This window comes from Eutrigla gurnardus (assembly GCF_963514095.1).
Source record: "Eutrigla gurnardus genome assembly, chromosome: 5".
Classification (NCBI taxonomy): Eukaryota; Metazoa; Chordata; class Actinopteri; order Perciformes; family Triglidae; genus Eutrigla; species Eutrigla gurnardus.
The window spans coordinates 9,223,888-9,239,984 of NC_139919.1; the positions used below are offsets into that span (position 1 = coordinate 9,223,888).

Genomic DNA, 16,097 nt, shown 5'->3' on the forward strand with positions numbered 1-16,097 from the left:
GACCACGTCGGCTCCCCGGGGACACCTGAGGGTGCTCGGCTCTGATAACCTATTGACGGCCGCCGTTATCATCAATTCTCTTCACTCGCTCTCATCAGTCACTCGCTCGACCTCGGGGACGCATCAACAGGAGAGCAGTTAGTGTGAAATGTTTAAACAGACAACCACCACGACGGGGTAATCACTTCTGGGAATGGTCACAGTAATCTTAGATCATTTTCACACTTAACGTAATTATGCTCCCCAGGATTTTAATAAATTAATTTAATTACAAGGGTATCTCAGAGCGGCTTCATGCTGAACAGGTGGAACCATGAGAGGAGTACGTGTAGTATGTGAGTATGTGTGCTGTTTGTGTGCATGTTTCTCTTCCTGGTGATAGTTCTTGTTACAATAACATGAAAACTGACATATTTCATATTCCCGTTATTAGTGTTGAATGTGTAAGGTGTTGCTGAACCAACACAGTCTCAAGGCAGTTTATGAAATAGTAGTATTTTGTCTACATGGACGGCAATGCATCACTTCCACCAACTCATGCTATATTTTTTTCTGTTTCATTTTTTTTTTAAACTAGCCATTTGGTCAGGGAAAAAAGATTCCCTGGAAACATAATGGAGAGTTTAGTTGTATAGGAACATCATTTTGTACTCCTGTTTTTGATGGAAGGGAATCATCATCTTGCCAAAATATTTAAGATACCGACTGGAGTGTATGGGGACCCCTGTACCAATAAAATAAACATTGCAAGTATTTTTTGTATTATACGTATATGGTGAAATCAATCTGGGTCATCTTGACCCCAATAAATAAAATAATTGAAATAAAACCCTTTTAATTCAAACTTCGAGAACTGAATTTGACTTTCAGTACAAAAACTGATAGAGACCTTAGATATCTTTCATTCCATTTAATGCATGAAGTCAATAAATAGTCTCATCTTGTATTAGTATAACAGCACATGCAGATTTGGGGCCCCTGGACCCGATACATTGTGTTCAACCAGAACCAGAAAACAATGACATGAAGTCAGGTCAAATTAGGAACAACCTGATGGACATCGTCATGAAACATAGGACTGGTAGAAAAAAGCACCTGTGAGATATGACAGAACAAACGCCTCTGCAAGGTTAAATATCAGCATCAAATGGAAATATTGTTCATGTTTCAAAGGGAGACACTGTGAGAGCTAATAATGAACTGATCAGTGTGTACTGAAACAGCAACACCTCAGTATGCCAACCTTTTAATTCAGCAGAAAGAACAACATCAGAAAGTCACAGTGCAGATAGACATAATGTAACTATACATCTGAGGGTTTTTTGATCTCTATCCGGTATCGATGTAATATTGTGAGATTAAATCAGCCACTGCTGAATCCACTTCAACACAAGTTTTCTCCAAATTGCTGCTCATGTTTGAATGTTGAGTGCAGATGTAAGCGAGTTTCCCAGAGTGGAGCCTGATTAGCCCCTAAAACCTTTAATTTAGCTCAAAGGATGCAGTTTCCAAATCTGATAGCATTTATAAGAGTTATTTTACAAAGAACACAGTTTCCTGTCTGCACTGTTCTGTTGATTTGAATGTCTGAATAGACATCTACGCTGTTACAAATTGACGTTTTCAGTAAATGATTGCTAGTTACGGTGACAACTTTAACACTAAATTGATGGTAAAATGACAGATGCATATTGTGACTTCACAGTCACTCATTGCATCAATGAACTGCAATTAAAGCGTATGTTTATTATGGCCATATGCTGTTGCATAATTAAGGTATTATAATCCCACAATGCTTTGCAAAGTTAAAAATCACATTTGTTGTGTAATAGTTCTGCATTGATTTCACAATACAATTCTGAGAACAGTATTGTGAAATATCACAGTTTAAGCTTGTGAAGTGATCAGTGTATTTTATTGTGAAATACTTTAGTTAAGTCTGCTCAGTCATGATGCACAAAAATGGATGATAATATATTTACATGATGTTAATATATCCACCCAATATGTTTAATATATGGGATGCAAGAGGAGTCGCAAAGATCAGATCGTGTCATATGCGAGGGCAAAAAACCCCCCCCAAATCATTAGGTTTTCAGTTCAGAGGAATGACCCCGTAAAGTGCAGTCTCGGCCTGCAGTCATGTGACATTCTGTCAGCGCCACAAGGACGGCTGGAGGGAAGTCTGCTGATGACACACAGGAGTCTCCAAAAATTGAACTCTTGTAAGTTCATTATTCCGGCATCACATTTCAAATATCACGACATGAATCAAAGCAAATGTGAGGACGTGGAGGACGCGAGGTCGAACCAGGCAGTTCTGGTGTTCCGTCATTCAGCTCGTCATAACGATGAAGAACGAGAACAAAATGGAGGCGGTGATGACGACAAGCACTTAGAAAACACTCTATTTTCATTTTCTCTTCCTGGTCTTCTGGCTTACATGATTCTTCAACCAATTTTGTTACTATTTCACAAACTGCCATAAGACTGTTTTGGATTCTGTAACTGTAACCATTCTTAAAGGCACAATGCCAACAATATTTAATTTGAATGTTTTTTTTTCAATTAATTTGAATTTTAAACCTTTGAAATGTCCTAAATGAGCCCTATTAGTGGAGTGCTGTCGTCCTTCTCAGATATGACATCTCAGACACCGCTGGCTGGACTTTGATCAACTCTGAGGTGTGACAAACGTTGGCTCTGTGCATTGGCATTTGAAAAATTGTCCATTTCCCAAATGGGAGTTCAACAACTAAAGGTCAACATTTCAGACTTTGAAAGGCCACAGATGTTACAAACCCTTGATGTATGTAGGTCCTGACCGGCCTGAAGCATGCCCCCATCAACTTGTTTATTTCTTCTGGATTTGTCCGTTTCTCCAGCGGGACTTGGACTGAATCATGAGTCAGCAGAATGAGTCAGAAAACCCCTCATACATTACCAGAGTGTTTGTCATTTTAGTCCCTTGAAATGTGACTTACTGTATGTCAAGCCTTGATCCATTCACTAAAACGGACTGAACAGGCAGGGCTGGTAAAAATGACGTTCCCACACAATGAAACGGCATCGTGATTGAAGTTTCAAGGGAAACATATTTTGGGCGAGGATTATGTTTGTTGTTGATGCATCACAACTGCAAGATGGATGAGAAATAAGTGGACAAACCAGCAAAACAGTGAAGCAGGGAAGTAGCAAAAGAAATAGTGGCTTAGCTAAAAGCTAAGAAAAGGTTAACAAATCAACATGCGAGCATCACTGTAACATTCATCAAAATCATAACCACGACGCCGATATGATGTGAGCTATGCTCTTATGATCTATGATCGGTTCACTTTAGGGTTTAAGCTTGATCATCGACATCATCAGTCACGACAGTTATAATATAATTATGTGTGTTATGATTTATGGCCATTACAACATCATCAGCAACACTGTCATCATTTTACAGCAGAGACAGAGCCAGAGAGCAGCGGCCTCATCTGTCAGCTGTGGACATCACTTCTCTTGAAGCAAAACAAGTCACCAATTATAATAGTTATAATAGTCGTTATTGTTGTTTGCTTGTTTTTACAAGGAAGAAATTGTAATATGATATTCAAAATGTTCATGTTGAATTTTTATTCCTCACTTGTTTTCCTTCATACACTAATTCATTATTAACTCAAAGATGATTTGAACACAAAGTTGTTAAAGCTATTAATTCATTTTTGTATATGTATGTGAAGGATAACATATTGATAACATATACTTTGTTTAGAGGTTAAACACGGACTCTGTTGCCCATCTTCAGAATGTTATCACTGATGTATTCCTCATGCTTCCATGTTTCATGGCATTATATTAAAAATGCAGAGGTAGACTGACCAAATATGGTGGTTGTAACTAGTGTCACTCACATGACCAACCAAGAAAGGTAACGAGTAATAAGAACCAGCAGGTCCGACGACGTGGTTATACATAATCATAAGCAGTGCTGTTTGTTGCAGGGAGAATGTGTCTTTTTGAGGCAACGGGTCTTTGGAACAATTCGTTTGTTTTTGGGATAACACACTGTTGACCTCCAGAACAGGAACACCGAACCTGGGTCCCGTGTTTTTAGATCCACCCTGACCTCCTCCCTACGCAGACGTAATCTCTATTTGCACTACGTCACCTGTCCTGGAACATGATTGAATGGATTACATATGACTGTAAATCCATTATTTACTCTAATTTGGTCTCCACCAACTCTTAAGAAAACCTTTTACTACTTACCTGCTGGGTTTTCCACCAACTCTTGTCAGGGAAATTCTATCAAAACACTAGAAATGAGCGGGGGCGACTGTGGCTCAGTTGGTAGAGTGGGGTTGGCGGTTTGATCCCCGCCCTTGTCACTGTGTCATGGTCGTTGTGTCCTTGGGCAAGACACTTCACTCAGCTTGCCTCGTGTGAATGTGTATGACTGCTGTATGTTTGAGATGGTGGTTGGAGGGGCCGTAGGAGCAGAATGGCAGCCATGCTTCTGTCAGTCTGCCCCAGAGTGTAGTTTACCACCACTGGTATGACTGTGTGTGAATGAATGGAACCTGGAACCCTGTCAGAGCGCCTTGAGTCTCCTGGAAAAAAGTGCCATACAAATCCAATCCATTATTCATTATTATTATTCAAAATAAAGATGCAGACACTGAATGTTGGCAACAACTGTCTCGCCCAACCTTTATGGGGTAATAATAAAAACAACCAACTCAGATATGTGATTAATTTCACTTCCACTGCATTTCACCAGCACCTCTTTAACTCGGCTGAGGTTGATGACAGAAGGAAGATTGCTTGATTAAAATCAGAACAGTTAGCTAAAAAAGGCCAAAAATCTCCATATGGATGTAGAGTTAGTGATAATGCAATTCATTTGATCCATTGTTAATATAATGTAACAATATTGATTATGCAGCTTTAACTTGGATAGTGTTTACGCTGCATCATTTTAGGTGACTGTATTGTTCTCTACTCGTTAGTTTTCCTCAACGTCGTCATTATCATGCATGAGGCGTCCAACTATAATTTATGTTATTTATGTCACGTCAAATTATGTTCAGCACCGTCATCAATATCCTCAGTTATGATCATTATAATGTCGTTATCAGCGTGATGATTTATGGTCGTTTATAAGATCATCAGCACCGCCGCCGTTGACGCTGTTAAACGCTGCAGACAGACGGAGTCAGCATCGGCTGGGTCCGTCATTGGCAGCTGCCTCCGGTGTGTGTGTGTGTGTGTGTGCATTGAGGAGGTCATGTGACTCTGCAGGCAGCTTGGCCAGTGACCTGACAGGCAGGGTGACCCGAGCGGCTGGTAACAGCGTGGACGGAGACAGCAGCCAAAATTCATTTATTGCTCTCCTTCTCCTCCCTCACACACACACACACACACACACACACACGAACACCCTCCTCCTACCCCTGCCTCCTCGGTGCCCTGCATGATTTGTTTTCTGATGTGTTTCACTGATGAGGGCGAGTCGCTTGGAAGGTCGCTGTGTTTGTGTGTGTGTGTGTGTGTGTGTGTGTGTGTGTGTTTGTGTGTATGTGTTTGCTTGTGTGTGTGTGTGTGCCTTTTCACGCAGCCTCTGGTGTACATGAATGCATCATGAGAGCAGAACTAACAGGAGATTGTTTGCTCTGTATTTCGCTTCTCCACCCGCCGGACTGTGATTGTGATCAGCACTCTCCAGATAAAGCGACGGTGGTGACTGCATTTGCGTATTTATGAATTGCTAATGCCGCTATTTATCACGCCGCTCGTCGCGGTTTAGCATATTGAAAGTCATGGTTAGCGGTTTTACATTTAGAAGGTGAGAATTTAAGCGTGATCGACTATCATTTGTCATTCTAATTTATGAGAGATTAATGATCTCCTCCCCTGCACTGAGCTAACGGCTGAATAATTCTCACTTTTACCATTTCAAACTGTGTTGCTCATCCAGGCATTCATAGGAAATGTAACCGAGGCCAGAGAAAGGTCAGATGTCGGTTTTGGTCACTTCAAAAAGTCCAAAAAGTTATGCAAAAATTAAAAAAACAAAAGTAAGATCCTGTTCATCCCGTTCCACTCTGTAGCCTGACTTCAACTTTCTCAGGAAATAATCTGTTCTGTTTACAACCATTGACGGCGAGTCGAGAGGAAGAAGTCCTGATGGCTGAGACTGACGGCTGCTTCACTGGACGTCTGAGTGCTGCAAAGTGAAAATGTTCCAGCACCCAGATGAATTATTCCTCATCAACACAGTCCATAACTTCCTCTTCACTCTGGGAAAAGTTTGGCTGAGGCAGAACCAAAAATAAAACATTTATGTCAGGAAAGAAATCCCATTAGCCTTCAAATCAATTTTGCAGACATACATGTTTATGAGCCATGTTTAGGCTCAAATGTTCAAAGAGGATTTTGATCAGATAAGTGAATGACTGGCAAGATGTTTTAAAAAAAAATGACAATGTCCTTCTATCCATTCCATCATTTAATCTTCTAACTCTTAGTTGTCTGACATTTCTACGTCAGATTCTTTTCACAAATATTTTTTTCAAACTATGCTGATATTAACTTCCTTGGCTCCAAAACCTATTATATTTAAATAAAATGAAATATTCATAGTGAAGATTTTTAAGGATGTATAAATGATGCATCTAGAATATTTCATATCTTACAAAAATCCAGCCCAACATATTTGATATAGTTGTTAAATGTGACATCCACCAGACGGTTCAAGCAGAGTTTAAAGATGTCAGTCAAAGTAAAACAAAAAGTGAAATTCTGCAGCATCTGATGCAGACGAGGTGCCTTAATGTGATGAAACAGAATGAGATTCAGTTTACGCAATAATGTGATTGTTGCATCATGTTTCTGACATTTTGAACAAGAAAGAAATGTAACAAGCCAAACTTAGTTTTTAATGTAGATGTATATATTTCAATCATAGTTGCTCGAAACAACACGTCATTTTCTCTGCGTGTTGCTAGTTTGTACTACATCAGCGTCCACATTCAATGATTTGCAGAAACAAACAATGCCAACCTGTTTTCCTGATGACTAGGCTGGATTATTCTGATTACTGTAATTAATCCTGGGCGTAAAACTGAGTGTAATAAAAGGCTAGAAAGTTCTTCCTCTGCCTTGTTGGTTAAAAAGCTCATTGTGACGCTGCAGTCAAATGAAATGGGTCAGCAGCTTATTTTTAGCCCAGATCACACTGCTGTCCGTGCTCGGCCTCCAGGCGCAGCGAGATATGATGCAATCAAATACAGGCCGCACTACAAGTGGCCGCTAATGCAGTTCCACTGTAAGGCCACGGGTCAGTTCGGTCCTCAGAATGAAGTCACTGTCAGTTCACTTTCAATCTCACTCAAGCAGCAAAGTATTTCATTTCAAATCCCACGACTTGCCTCTTTAACATGTTCAAGCAGCCCGTAATACCAGAACTAAAAGCTACATAAATAACTGAACGTCACACTGTTTCACCTCAATGAATGGATGAGTTAGTGAATCAGAGTTAGTCGTAACAATAGGACATAAAAAGAACATAAAACCTTCATGATGATGATCATTGTAGCTATATCACATCATACGTTTTACAATATTTATGAAAGAAAAATCCTGTCTGATGAATCTAAGGGGGAAGTAGTGGCATCGGCAGTGTGTGTTCTACCTTTTCTACTTCTATGTTGAAGTTTTAGACCTTGAGTTTGAGGACATTTAGGAAAGTCACACTGTCCACTTTGCTTTGTCTCATTCATTCCCTCTAAAATCTCTCTGTGAAAACATCTCCTTCAAACAAATGTTTGTATTCAGCTTCTTCATCTTAATTTTGTCATTAGCGGTTAGCTCCATTAATTAGCCAATCAGGACTGAGCTCTGGACCGGCAGCTCCTGAACATTTCAAAACAGGTTTGTTGTTCACAATGTGGATCGGTGACTAGAACGCCGATCTTCAGATCTTGAGCTGATAATGATCAGCAGCTGATCAGATGGGACATCGCTAACGGCAAGCCTACGGGCTACAATACAGCGGCAGAGGGAAAAGTCAACCTGGAGCGTTTTGTGTTCACAATGCAAAGGTTAAACAAACTGCAACGTGGAATTTACACCAACCGTACTCAGACCGGTCTCATGCTGCTCAAATGCACAAACAATTGTTGAGGTTACAATTAAGTTTTGGATAAAGTTGTGAAGTTCACTTGGTTAATGAAGCCCCTCAGTACGGTACAAATACTGAACCCTATGGTAACCAGGGAACCAATTACTGAGCTTTCTTTGTTCTATTCATTTGTATTTGTTCTAGTCTTTCAAATTGTTTCTCAGGCAATATTCCATTCAATTGTATTTATAGTGTCATATCACAACAAGAGTTATCTCAGGACACTTTACAGATCGAGCAGGACGAGAACATGATTTTCAGTACCAAATACCAAAGTAAAACGCCTGAATGGATCATCTGTGTTGATAGTTTGTGTCTGTGTGTGGAGTCTTATTGACTGTTAAAGCTTGAATCATTGTGCATCTCTGGGGTATGGGGGTTTTGGCCATTATGAAGAGAGCTTAATAAGGTAAAGAAGTTAAAGACGTCAACTGTGCAAATGCCACGGCCTTATTGTAAAATCAATGTGGCACTCAGCTTTACACAGAGCTGGTTAAGTGAATTAGAGCAGAGGTTGAAATACCTACCTTCAGAGAGGATGTGTCTGTAATAATCACTAATGCATTTACACTCCTGTAAAAGTTGTACACTTTTAATTCAATTAAAATAAATCTAAATGAGATGAAATGACAAGTCGTATTTGGACAGGTCTTGCTTTTTGCCCAGTGCATGCTGGGATAACCTCCAGGAATGCAGAGATCGAAAAACTAAAAACTATCGTAAAAAACTAGTAGAAAAAATCCTTTCATTTGCATATCATTTCCCAGCATATAGATGACATAAAACTATTATTTAATCATGGATATTTTTTCATAATAGGCTCCTTTTCTGCGATAATAACTTATAACCTATGTTATGTCCATGTATTAAATATGAAATGTATCAAATTCAGGCAGAAATATGCTCTCAAAGTACATTTAATTTCATTCTGACTTCAAAGTGGACCCTGAGACTTGCAGGTATAGGTTAAAAGTAAAGTAGACTGAGATTCAGACAATTGTTATAATTGATTAACGTACAAAACATACAATTAAAATGCTCTCCTCAAAGCCACAAGACAGTCGGACAACTCATTTTACCTGGCTGATCATCCAAACACACTTCCTTCAAACTGGACAGGAACTAACACTCATTACCATCTTTGTTATTGCTTCCACTGATCCAACAATCACCAGCTCTAGTTGAGAGTTTGAAAGAGACGCTGAATAAATAACAGAGAAAAAAGAAAATGAGCACCAGAACATTTCTGGTATAGTGTATGTTTTAAATATTTATGCGATTGGTTCATGCCTTTATCCACGGTGTGAAATCTGAAAAACTGACTCTCTCTTTCAACATGTATTATTCATTTTCTGTGTGAAAATACTGGAAGAAAATATTGACATGCTTGTTTATCACATTTAAAAAGTGTCTCTTGTGTAAAGACATTTAAGCGTAAACAAATGGTCTACCAGTTATGGAGAGACTGTTGAAAGAAAATGTGACTCAATTGATGGTTTATTGGTTCAGGCCTCAGGTTGGTTCCCAGAAGTTTGGGTGCAAACTTTATGGTAACCTTAATGCAAATCAAGGTTGTTATAAAGCCGTTCTGACCAGAGAGGACGCTTTATATGGTCAGTGTATCGTCAGGCTAGTGTGACCTTTAACCCTCATCTCTCTTGGGTTCTTGCATCACTGCCAGACTGCTGATGATGAATTGCTCGGGAGGTGAAAGTCAACAACTTGTACAAAGAATGTTGATGTATTATGACGACAAACAATCTCATCTTTCTGCCTGTCAAACGTTCTCTTTCTCATTACAGTCCGATCACAGCGTTGCACACAGCACTCTCCGCCTAATGCATCTTTGCTCTAACTGAATCTACCTTTCTGTCTTACAGCCTGGCAGCGTCGAAAGAAGCTGCGGCGAGGAAAGCTGCCTCCCCGATGCCGCCCTCCGAGTTCCTGGACAAACTCATGGGCAAAGTCTCGGGTTACGACGCCAGAATCCGACCGAATTTTAAAGGTAGGAGCTGCCGCCAAGACTCAGTCGGATAAGACCGGAATGTAGCCAAACAATATCCTGGTAATGTGTTGTTTCTGCATTTCATTACCTCCTCTAAATGCCTTTTTAAGGGTTTAGTCAAGGTTGTCACCAAGGAAGGTTTGTATTCACCTGTTTTTATTTCAAGAAAAAAGTTTAATTACAGACTTAACCAAAATGATGTTGCTTTGTGTTTAATCATTTAAATGTTTTTTTGGTTGTTCTCAATCTGTCAATCTCTTTCATTTGCCCTTTGCAGTGTACAACAAAGGTAAATCTGCCCATTGCTCAACTTGTTATGTCTAGAATTAGGATACTTCAGGTGTCCAACCTCCGAAACCCCATTCATTTTAGAAACCCTGTCCCTGCACTTTGAGCCCCAATAAAGAACCATTAAGAGATTTCGGGATGAGTAGTTATCATGTTGCTGGCTACATTCCTTGGTATCCACAAAGTATCCTGAGTGCTTGTTTTGGTGGTCAAGGTAATGTGCCTCTCTCCCACAAGTCTGCTGCTAAACATGATTTCATATTGATGATGATGCTGGTGATGTTAATATAATATTTAGTGACCTCTCCCTGAATGGAAGCCCCCTTAAAGACACATGTCACAGGTTTCTATATTAAACTTGCTCATATTAGGAACACGGTCTGGACATTGATACGTTTGTATGACATTAAGAAAACTGGGGCAACCCTCCATATTCATTAAAGTTTATGAATAATACAGGAAAAATAGGGAAATCCAAAAATGAAGTTGAAGTAATCGGAACACAAATTTCAGTGCACACCGAACCAAAAGTGGAATTGGAGTTTCACCTTGTGTTTTTCCAACATTAACTGTAAAAATGTTACATTTGAGCCTTGTTGCATGTTACATACTGACTTATCTTAGTTTTCAGAATGGATGTGAGTAATTTTATCGCTGTCTTATTTAGTTGGGCAGGTCATTTGTGTGTTTTGAGTGTACAAAATAATAATACCCTTGTAATATTCCACCTTAGTGTTTGTAAACCTCCACTCTAATCCCCAGTATCAAAATGCCTTTTCCCTGCTCTATTCTACATCCAGTCATATAACTTAATTTCATTTTTATACATAACATACAGGTGTCTTCCTTGACACCTTGTGATCTGGAGAGAAAACTGATTCTACTGTAATAATTAAATAGCTCTGGACATGAACACCGGTTCAATCATGAACAGAACATGTTCTTTCCCTCCAAGTTTTATTCAAATCAGAGCAGTAGGTGAAATATTCTGAACTTCAGTTGTATCAGTATATTTTTGGTAGAATTTCCTCAAAAGCACATTAAAGGTGTGGCAATTTCCTTTGGTTCCACAGTCTCACGGCAGTTCGGGAAGTAGTTACAGAATTGAAACAAGTGATTTGTGTACAAGAGACACCTAATTGACTTTCTGGTGGCATTTTCTTTCTGCTGATCTACATGAAAAAATGGACAACCCATGTCCCTGTACAGGAAACCAATAGATTGTGTTTTGTAACTATCTCACAAACTGCCATGAGACCAACTTTATTGTGCTTACTCATTCAGATGTAATACTGTCATACAACATAGCCAACAGAGGCCTAGAATACTACTATGAACCTCGACTATTGGAACGGATAAAACCTGGAGGGTTGATGCACGGTGTCTTATTACTGATTGGCTGATCTCTTCTTCAACCTATAGTCGGTTTAACAGGTGGAATTAATGGGGCTCCTGATGTTCTGTACACTGAAAACACCGGGATTCAGACTGCTAGAATGTGCAGCAGTGAACCACAGCTTATGTTTCTGAATGCTGTCATGGAGCTTTTTTTTTCTCTTTTTGTTTTGCTGAGCCCATAATGGCATAACCCATTATATGGTGATCTTTGTAAGTTGGGTATCGCAGCTCATGCAAGATGGATTTGGGATGAGGGGAGGAGGCGGGGGTACCGTGACTATGTATTGTTGAAGCTTCAGCGGCTGAAATACAGCTGAAACTGCTCATCCTTCTTGACCTGCCGATGTGTTTTGCGAGTCATCGTCGTGAGTCAATTTTGGAGATCATTTTTTATTTTTGGGAAATTTGATTTCTCCTCAGCTCTGGTTGGCAGCAATCCAGTGTGATTTATGGCGATTACTGCCGCACTGACCTTTACAAATCAGGATTTAATTGGGCCGATGTGACCGTTATTTGAATTTATGGCTTTTATGTTTTTTTTCCCATTCTTCTAATGTGATGTCATAAAAAAAAAGTTAAATGCAGATGAAAGTACTCTCTGGCAATGTATTCAAGATGTAGATGATAAAAACAATTATCCAGCAGACTTTAGTGACCTTTCAAAATTTCAACCCTTACATAAATGTAGAAATAATGATAATGGATCTTCCTAAACAGGTATGATATTATCTTTGACCATTCTTTTGGGGTTAACGTCTGGCTAAGTAATCTGTGATGAAGACGTACAAACTGAGGAGGGTGAGCTCATCTTTTATGTAATCTGCAAAACTAATTGTGTCAGAGGCCATTGTTAACAGACGGGGCCTGATGTGGATTTCCAGACTCTGTCATGACTGTCAGGTCGACAGAGCGGCATAGCGTGAGCTCAACGACTTGCTCATTCATGCTGTTTCTTTTTTTCTGTCTGTGTCCCCTACCAGCTAACTATGCCACTGCTTTCCCGCCAACACATTCATGAAATAAACAGCTTGACGGCTCTGCTCCTTAACAAACTCTCGGGGGGAGGAACAAAAAGAACATGTTCTCGCACAGCAAGTGAGCGAGTCATTGGGGGTAATGATAATTCGAGATTCTTATTGTGATGTACTTTATTGTACAAACTTAACTTTTGAAAAGCAGTAAAGAGTACATGAGTCACAAATAAAATAAAATGAAATAAAGTAAAAATAAATAGTAATACAATAACATTACAACACTATGGGGTCCTGGAACCCTAGTTGGAGAAACATAGTTTGGTATAAGAATAATAATCACACATGCAAATAACACTGATCATAAAAATGTTGATATATCAGACAAGCTAACTAGCATAGATGCCATAGCAGGCCAGCTAACTAGCTCACAAACTAACTATCTTATGACATTAATCTGATACATGGACGGGGATATGTACCCATAAATCCATCAATCTGACTGCTATACAACATTAAATTACAAGCCAGCACGACTGGACACCTGCTCATATTATGAATAAGAACAAATACGTCTATACACTAATTAAATAAATAACCGGGCTGGTGCATTCAAAGCTATCTCCCATGTAAACTGTCTTCAAATGAGTGTTGCTTTGTTGCTGAGTCACATTCATCAACATCATAGCCTACAAGCATGATTGGCTTGGAAAGAGGCCACGTGAGAAGAGATGCGTAAAACACAAATGCAGCATTCAGCCTGTAATCAATTAAAATGAGATAGCACGGATTAAAACCAACTATTAATTGCAAGTGTCAAAAAATGGTCCAATGATTGTACACTATGTCACTTTTGGGCACCAGTGATGGACCATCGTACAGACAGCAAAGTGATCATACAGATACGATAATGATCATACATCTACAACACTGTAATGAAGGCTAGTCAAACTACATGAATGTTGTGAACCATACACAGTGAAAATAATAGTTAAAGAAGAAAATATGCTGAAAACTCACCATTTTAAACACCAGTAGTAAGCTAAACTTGCTTCCACTCACTAACTACATTTTAAACGTATTTGTCATATTTCAACAGCAAATGCAATCCAAGAAAAAATGGGCTACATTTTCACTTTTAACCAAATTTGCATTGCAGTTTTGTTCTGTATGTAATTTTAGGAGACCAGCATATGACAGCCCCCTGAAGAGCAATGTCTGTTTTACTTTTAAAATACAAACATACATTAAGTAAACAGACTACAACTTTATCATGCAACTAAATGTAAAGGGGCATCTTCCCTCAGCACATGGGGAAGAAAGCCCCAGGGAGATGATGCCTCTACAAACTATTACATTTATTTTCATATTTTGATATTAATCTTACATTAACTGCAACATATGTGTTACTTGACACTCACACCACCATGGATGCGTATAGCAAAGACTTCAAGCTTGCTAGCTGATGCTACAGCTTGGTAATATTGCTAGCTGTAACGTGATTACCATAACAGAAAGTCAGCTAGCTCTAATAATACATTTCTTACCATTGGTAAGCTATATACGTTATGGTGTTAGGTGATGGTGCACATCTCAGAAATGTAACATCAGCATTGTTGCTCATTGGGGCCCTCCCTTAAAATGTATTCATTTATATTTTTTGTGAAATCATTTTTATGCGAGTATCTACTTTTGTGCTGTCAAAATATATCAGTAAATTACCTCAAAACCAATTCTTTGGATTTCCTGCCACCGGTAAAATGATTTTGACGCTATTCAAAGATTAGCAAGGCAACGGCATTCAAAAAAGGGCTGAAATGAAAATGAGCTGTAGCAGAAAGGGAATAATAGGGGAGGGAGGGGGGCAGCTTACTCTGGTCTACCCTACTAAATCAGGACAGCATGACAGTGCAGCTAGTTTGCCTCATCCGCCTACACACCTCATCAAATTAGCACCAGCCGCGCTAATTTCGGATGGAGGGCGGGGGAGGGAAACATTAGATAGAAGTGACGGGATTCGCTGCGAGCTACAAATGTGCCAGCAAGAGAGGAAATTACACTGATCATGACCGGGGGTCCGCTGCATGGACAACACGCTTCCGATTGTTTTAGCAGGTTCCTCCGTCGGAGAGAGAGGAAAGCAAATGTTCCTGACATATTCGGGACAAGCCATCTATAATCCATGAGTTCATCCATTCATTATTTCATTCCCTCTTCCTGCTTTTGCTCTTTTTTCTTCCCTTCTTTGATTCCCTTCTTTCATCCTTCATTCACAGACTCATTCATGTTTATTACATCCACTGGTCCTTTCTTCATTGTCCTTCTGTCTTCCTTTTTGTGGTGCTTCATGTATTCTTTCCATTCTCTTCTCTCTTCCCTTCTTCATTATTCGTGTTGTTTTCAATCTTTCATTCTCTCTTAGTATTTATTCCTTTACTTAACCATAAATCTTCCATCATTTAACAACTTATATCTTTCTGTAATCAGTCATTTTCAATTTGTGTCTTCCCCATTAAAAGTAATCTGTGTAGTCATTTGTTCGATCACTCTTTGTTCCTACCTTCTACCTTTTTCTTTTAATTGTTCATTTCCATTTCCCTCCTTCGTCCCTTTCCAACAGGTTTTTTTTTATTGCCTAATCCTGAAACATCCATGTTCCTCTCGCATGGATGAAAGACAAGGTCATTAGTACAGTGATCGCATTTTCTCTCCTTTGACCTCCCCCTTTCCTCCCCCGGGCCTCCTCGGTATTCGAGTCTTGTTTACCGAACCCACTGATTCATGAACCAAATTGGACTCCTTTGACCCAGCTGGCAGACGGAAGCCGAGCTCACAGAGCAAGAAGAGGCTGTGCAGTTCCTCAACAGGCGAGGACAGGGAGAGTAGTAGAGCGTCAAACGCCGGGCTTTTCTAATCTACTAGCCCTGCTAATGAATGGTGCCGCACAGATAAAAGAGTGTGTATGAGAGAGAGAGAGAGAGAGAGAGAGAGAGAGAGAGAGAGAGAGAGAGAGATAGGGAACCGGCGAGGGAAAGGTGTGTTTGTGTGTGTTTGCACAAGTACGAGTGTGTGTGCACTTGATGAATGGCACAGACTACAGCTGCGACTCCCCTCTCCCTCTCCGCCATAACCTTGTCCTTCCTCATCACTCAAGCCAGGGTGGCAACGAGGACGACGACCGCGAGCGAGCGAGCTCCTGGTTTTTAAGCTCAACCAGAATAGGCATAGCGAGCCGGCTATCTATTGCCGCAAACCCCCCCTTCCT

At 39.8% G+C, this 16,097-nt stretch overlaps 1 protein-coding gene across 4 annotated transcripts in view; it reads left to right on the forward strand.

Moving 5' to 3' along the window:
- glra1 (glycine receptor, alpha 1) overlaps nt 1–16,097 on the forward strand; it is a 119,396-nt gene that overhangs the window by 16,866 nt on the left and 86,433 nt on the right. For all 4 annotated transcript variants that reach the window (XM_084009747.1, XM_084009748.1, XM_084009749.1 and 1 more), the window contains exon 2: nt 10,051–10,175. In XM_084009747.1, the coding sequence (XP_083865873.1) occupies nt 10,051–10,175 (125 nt within the window). The remainder of the gene's footprint in view (nt 1–10,050; nt 10,176–16,097) is intronic.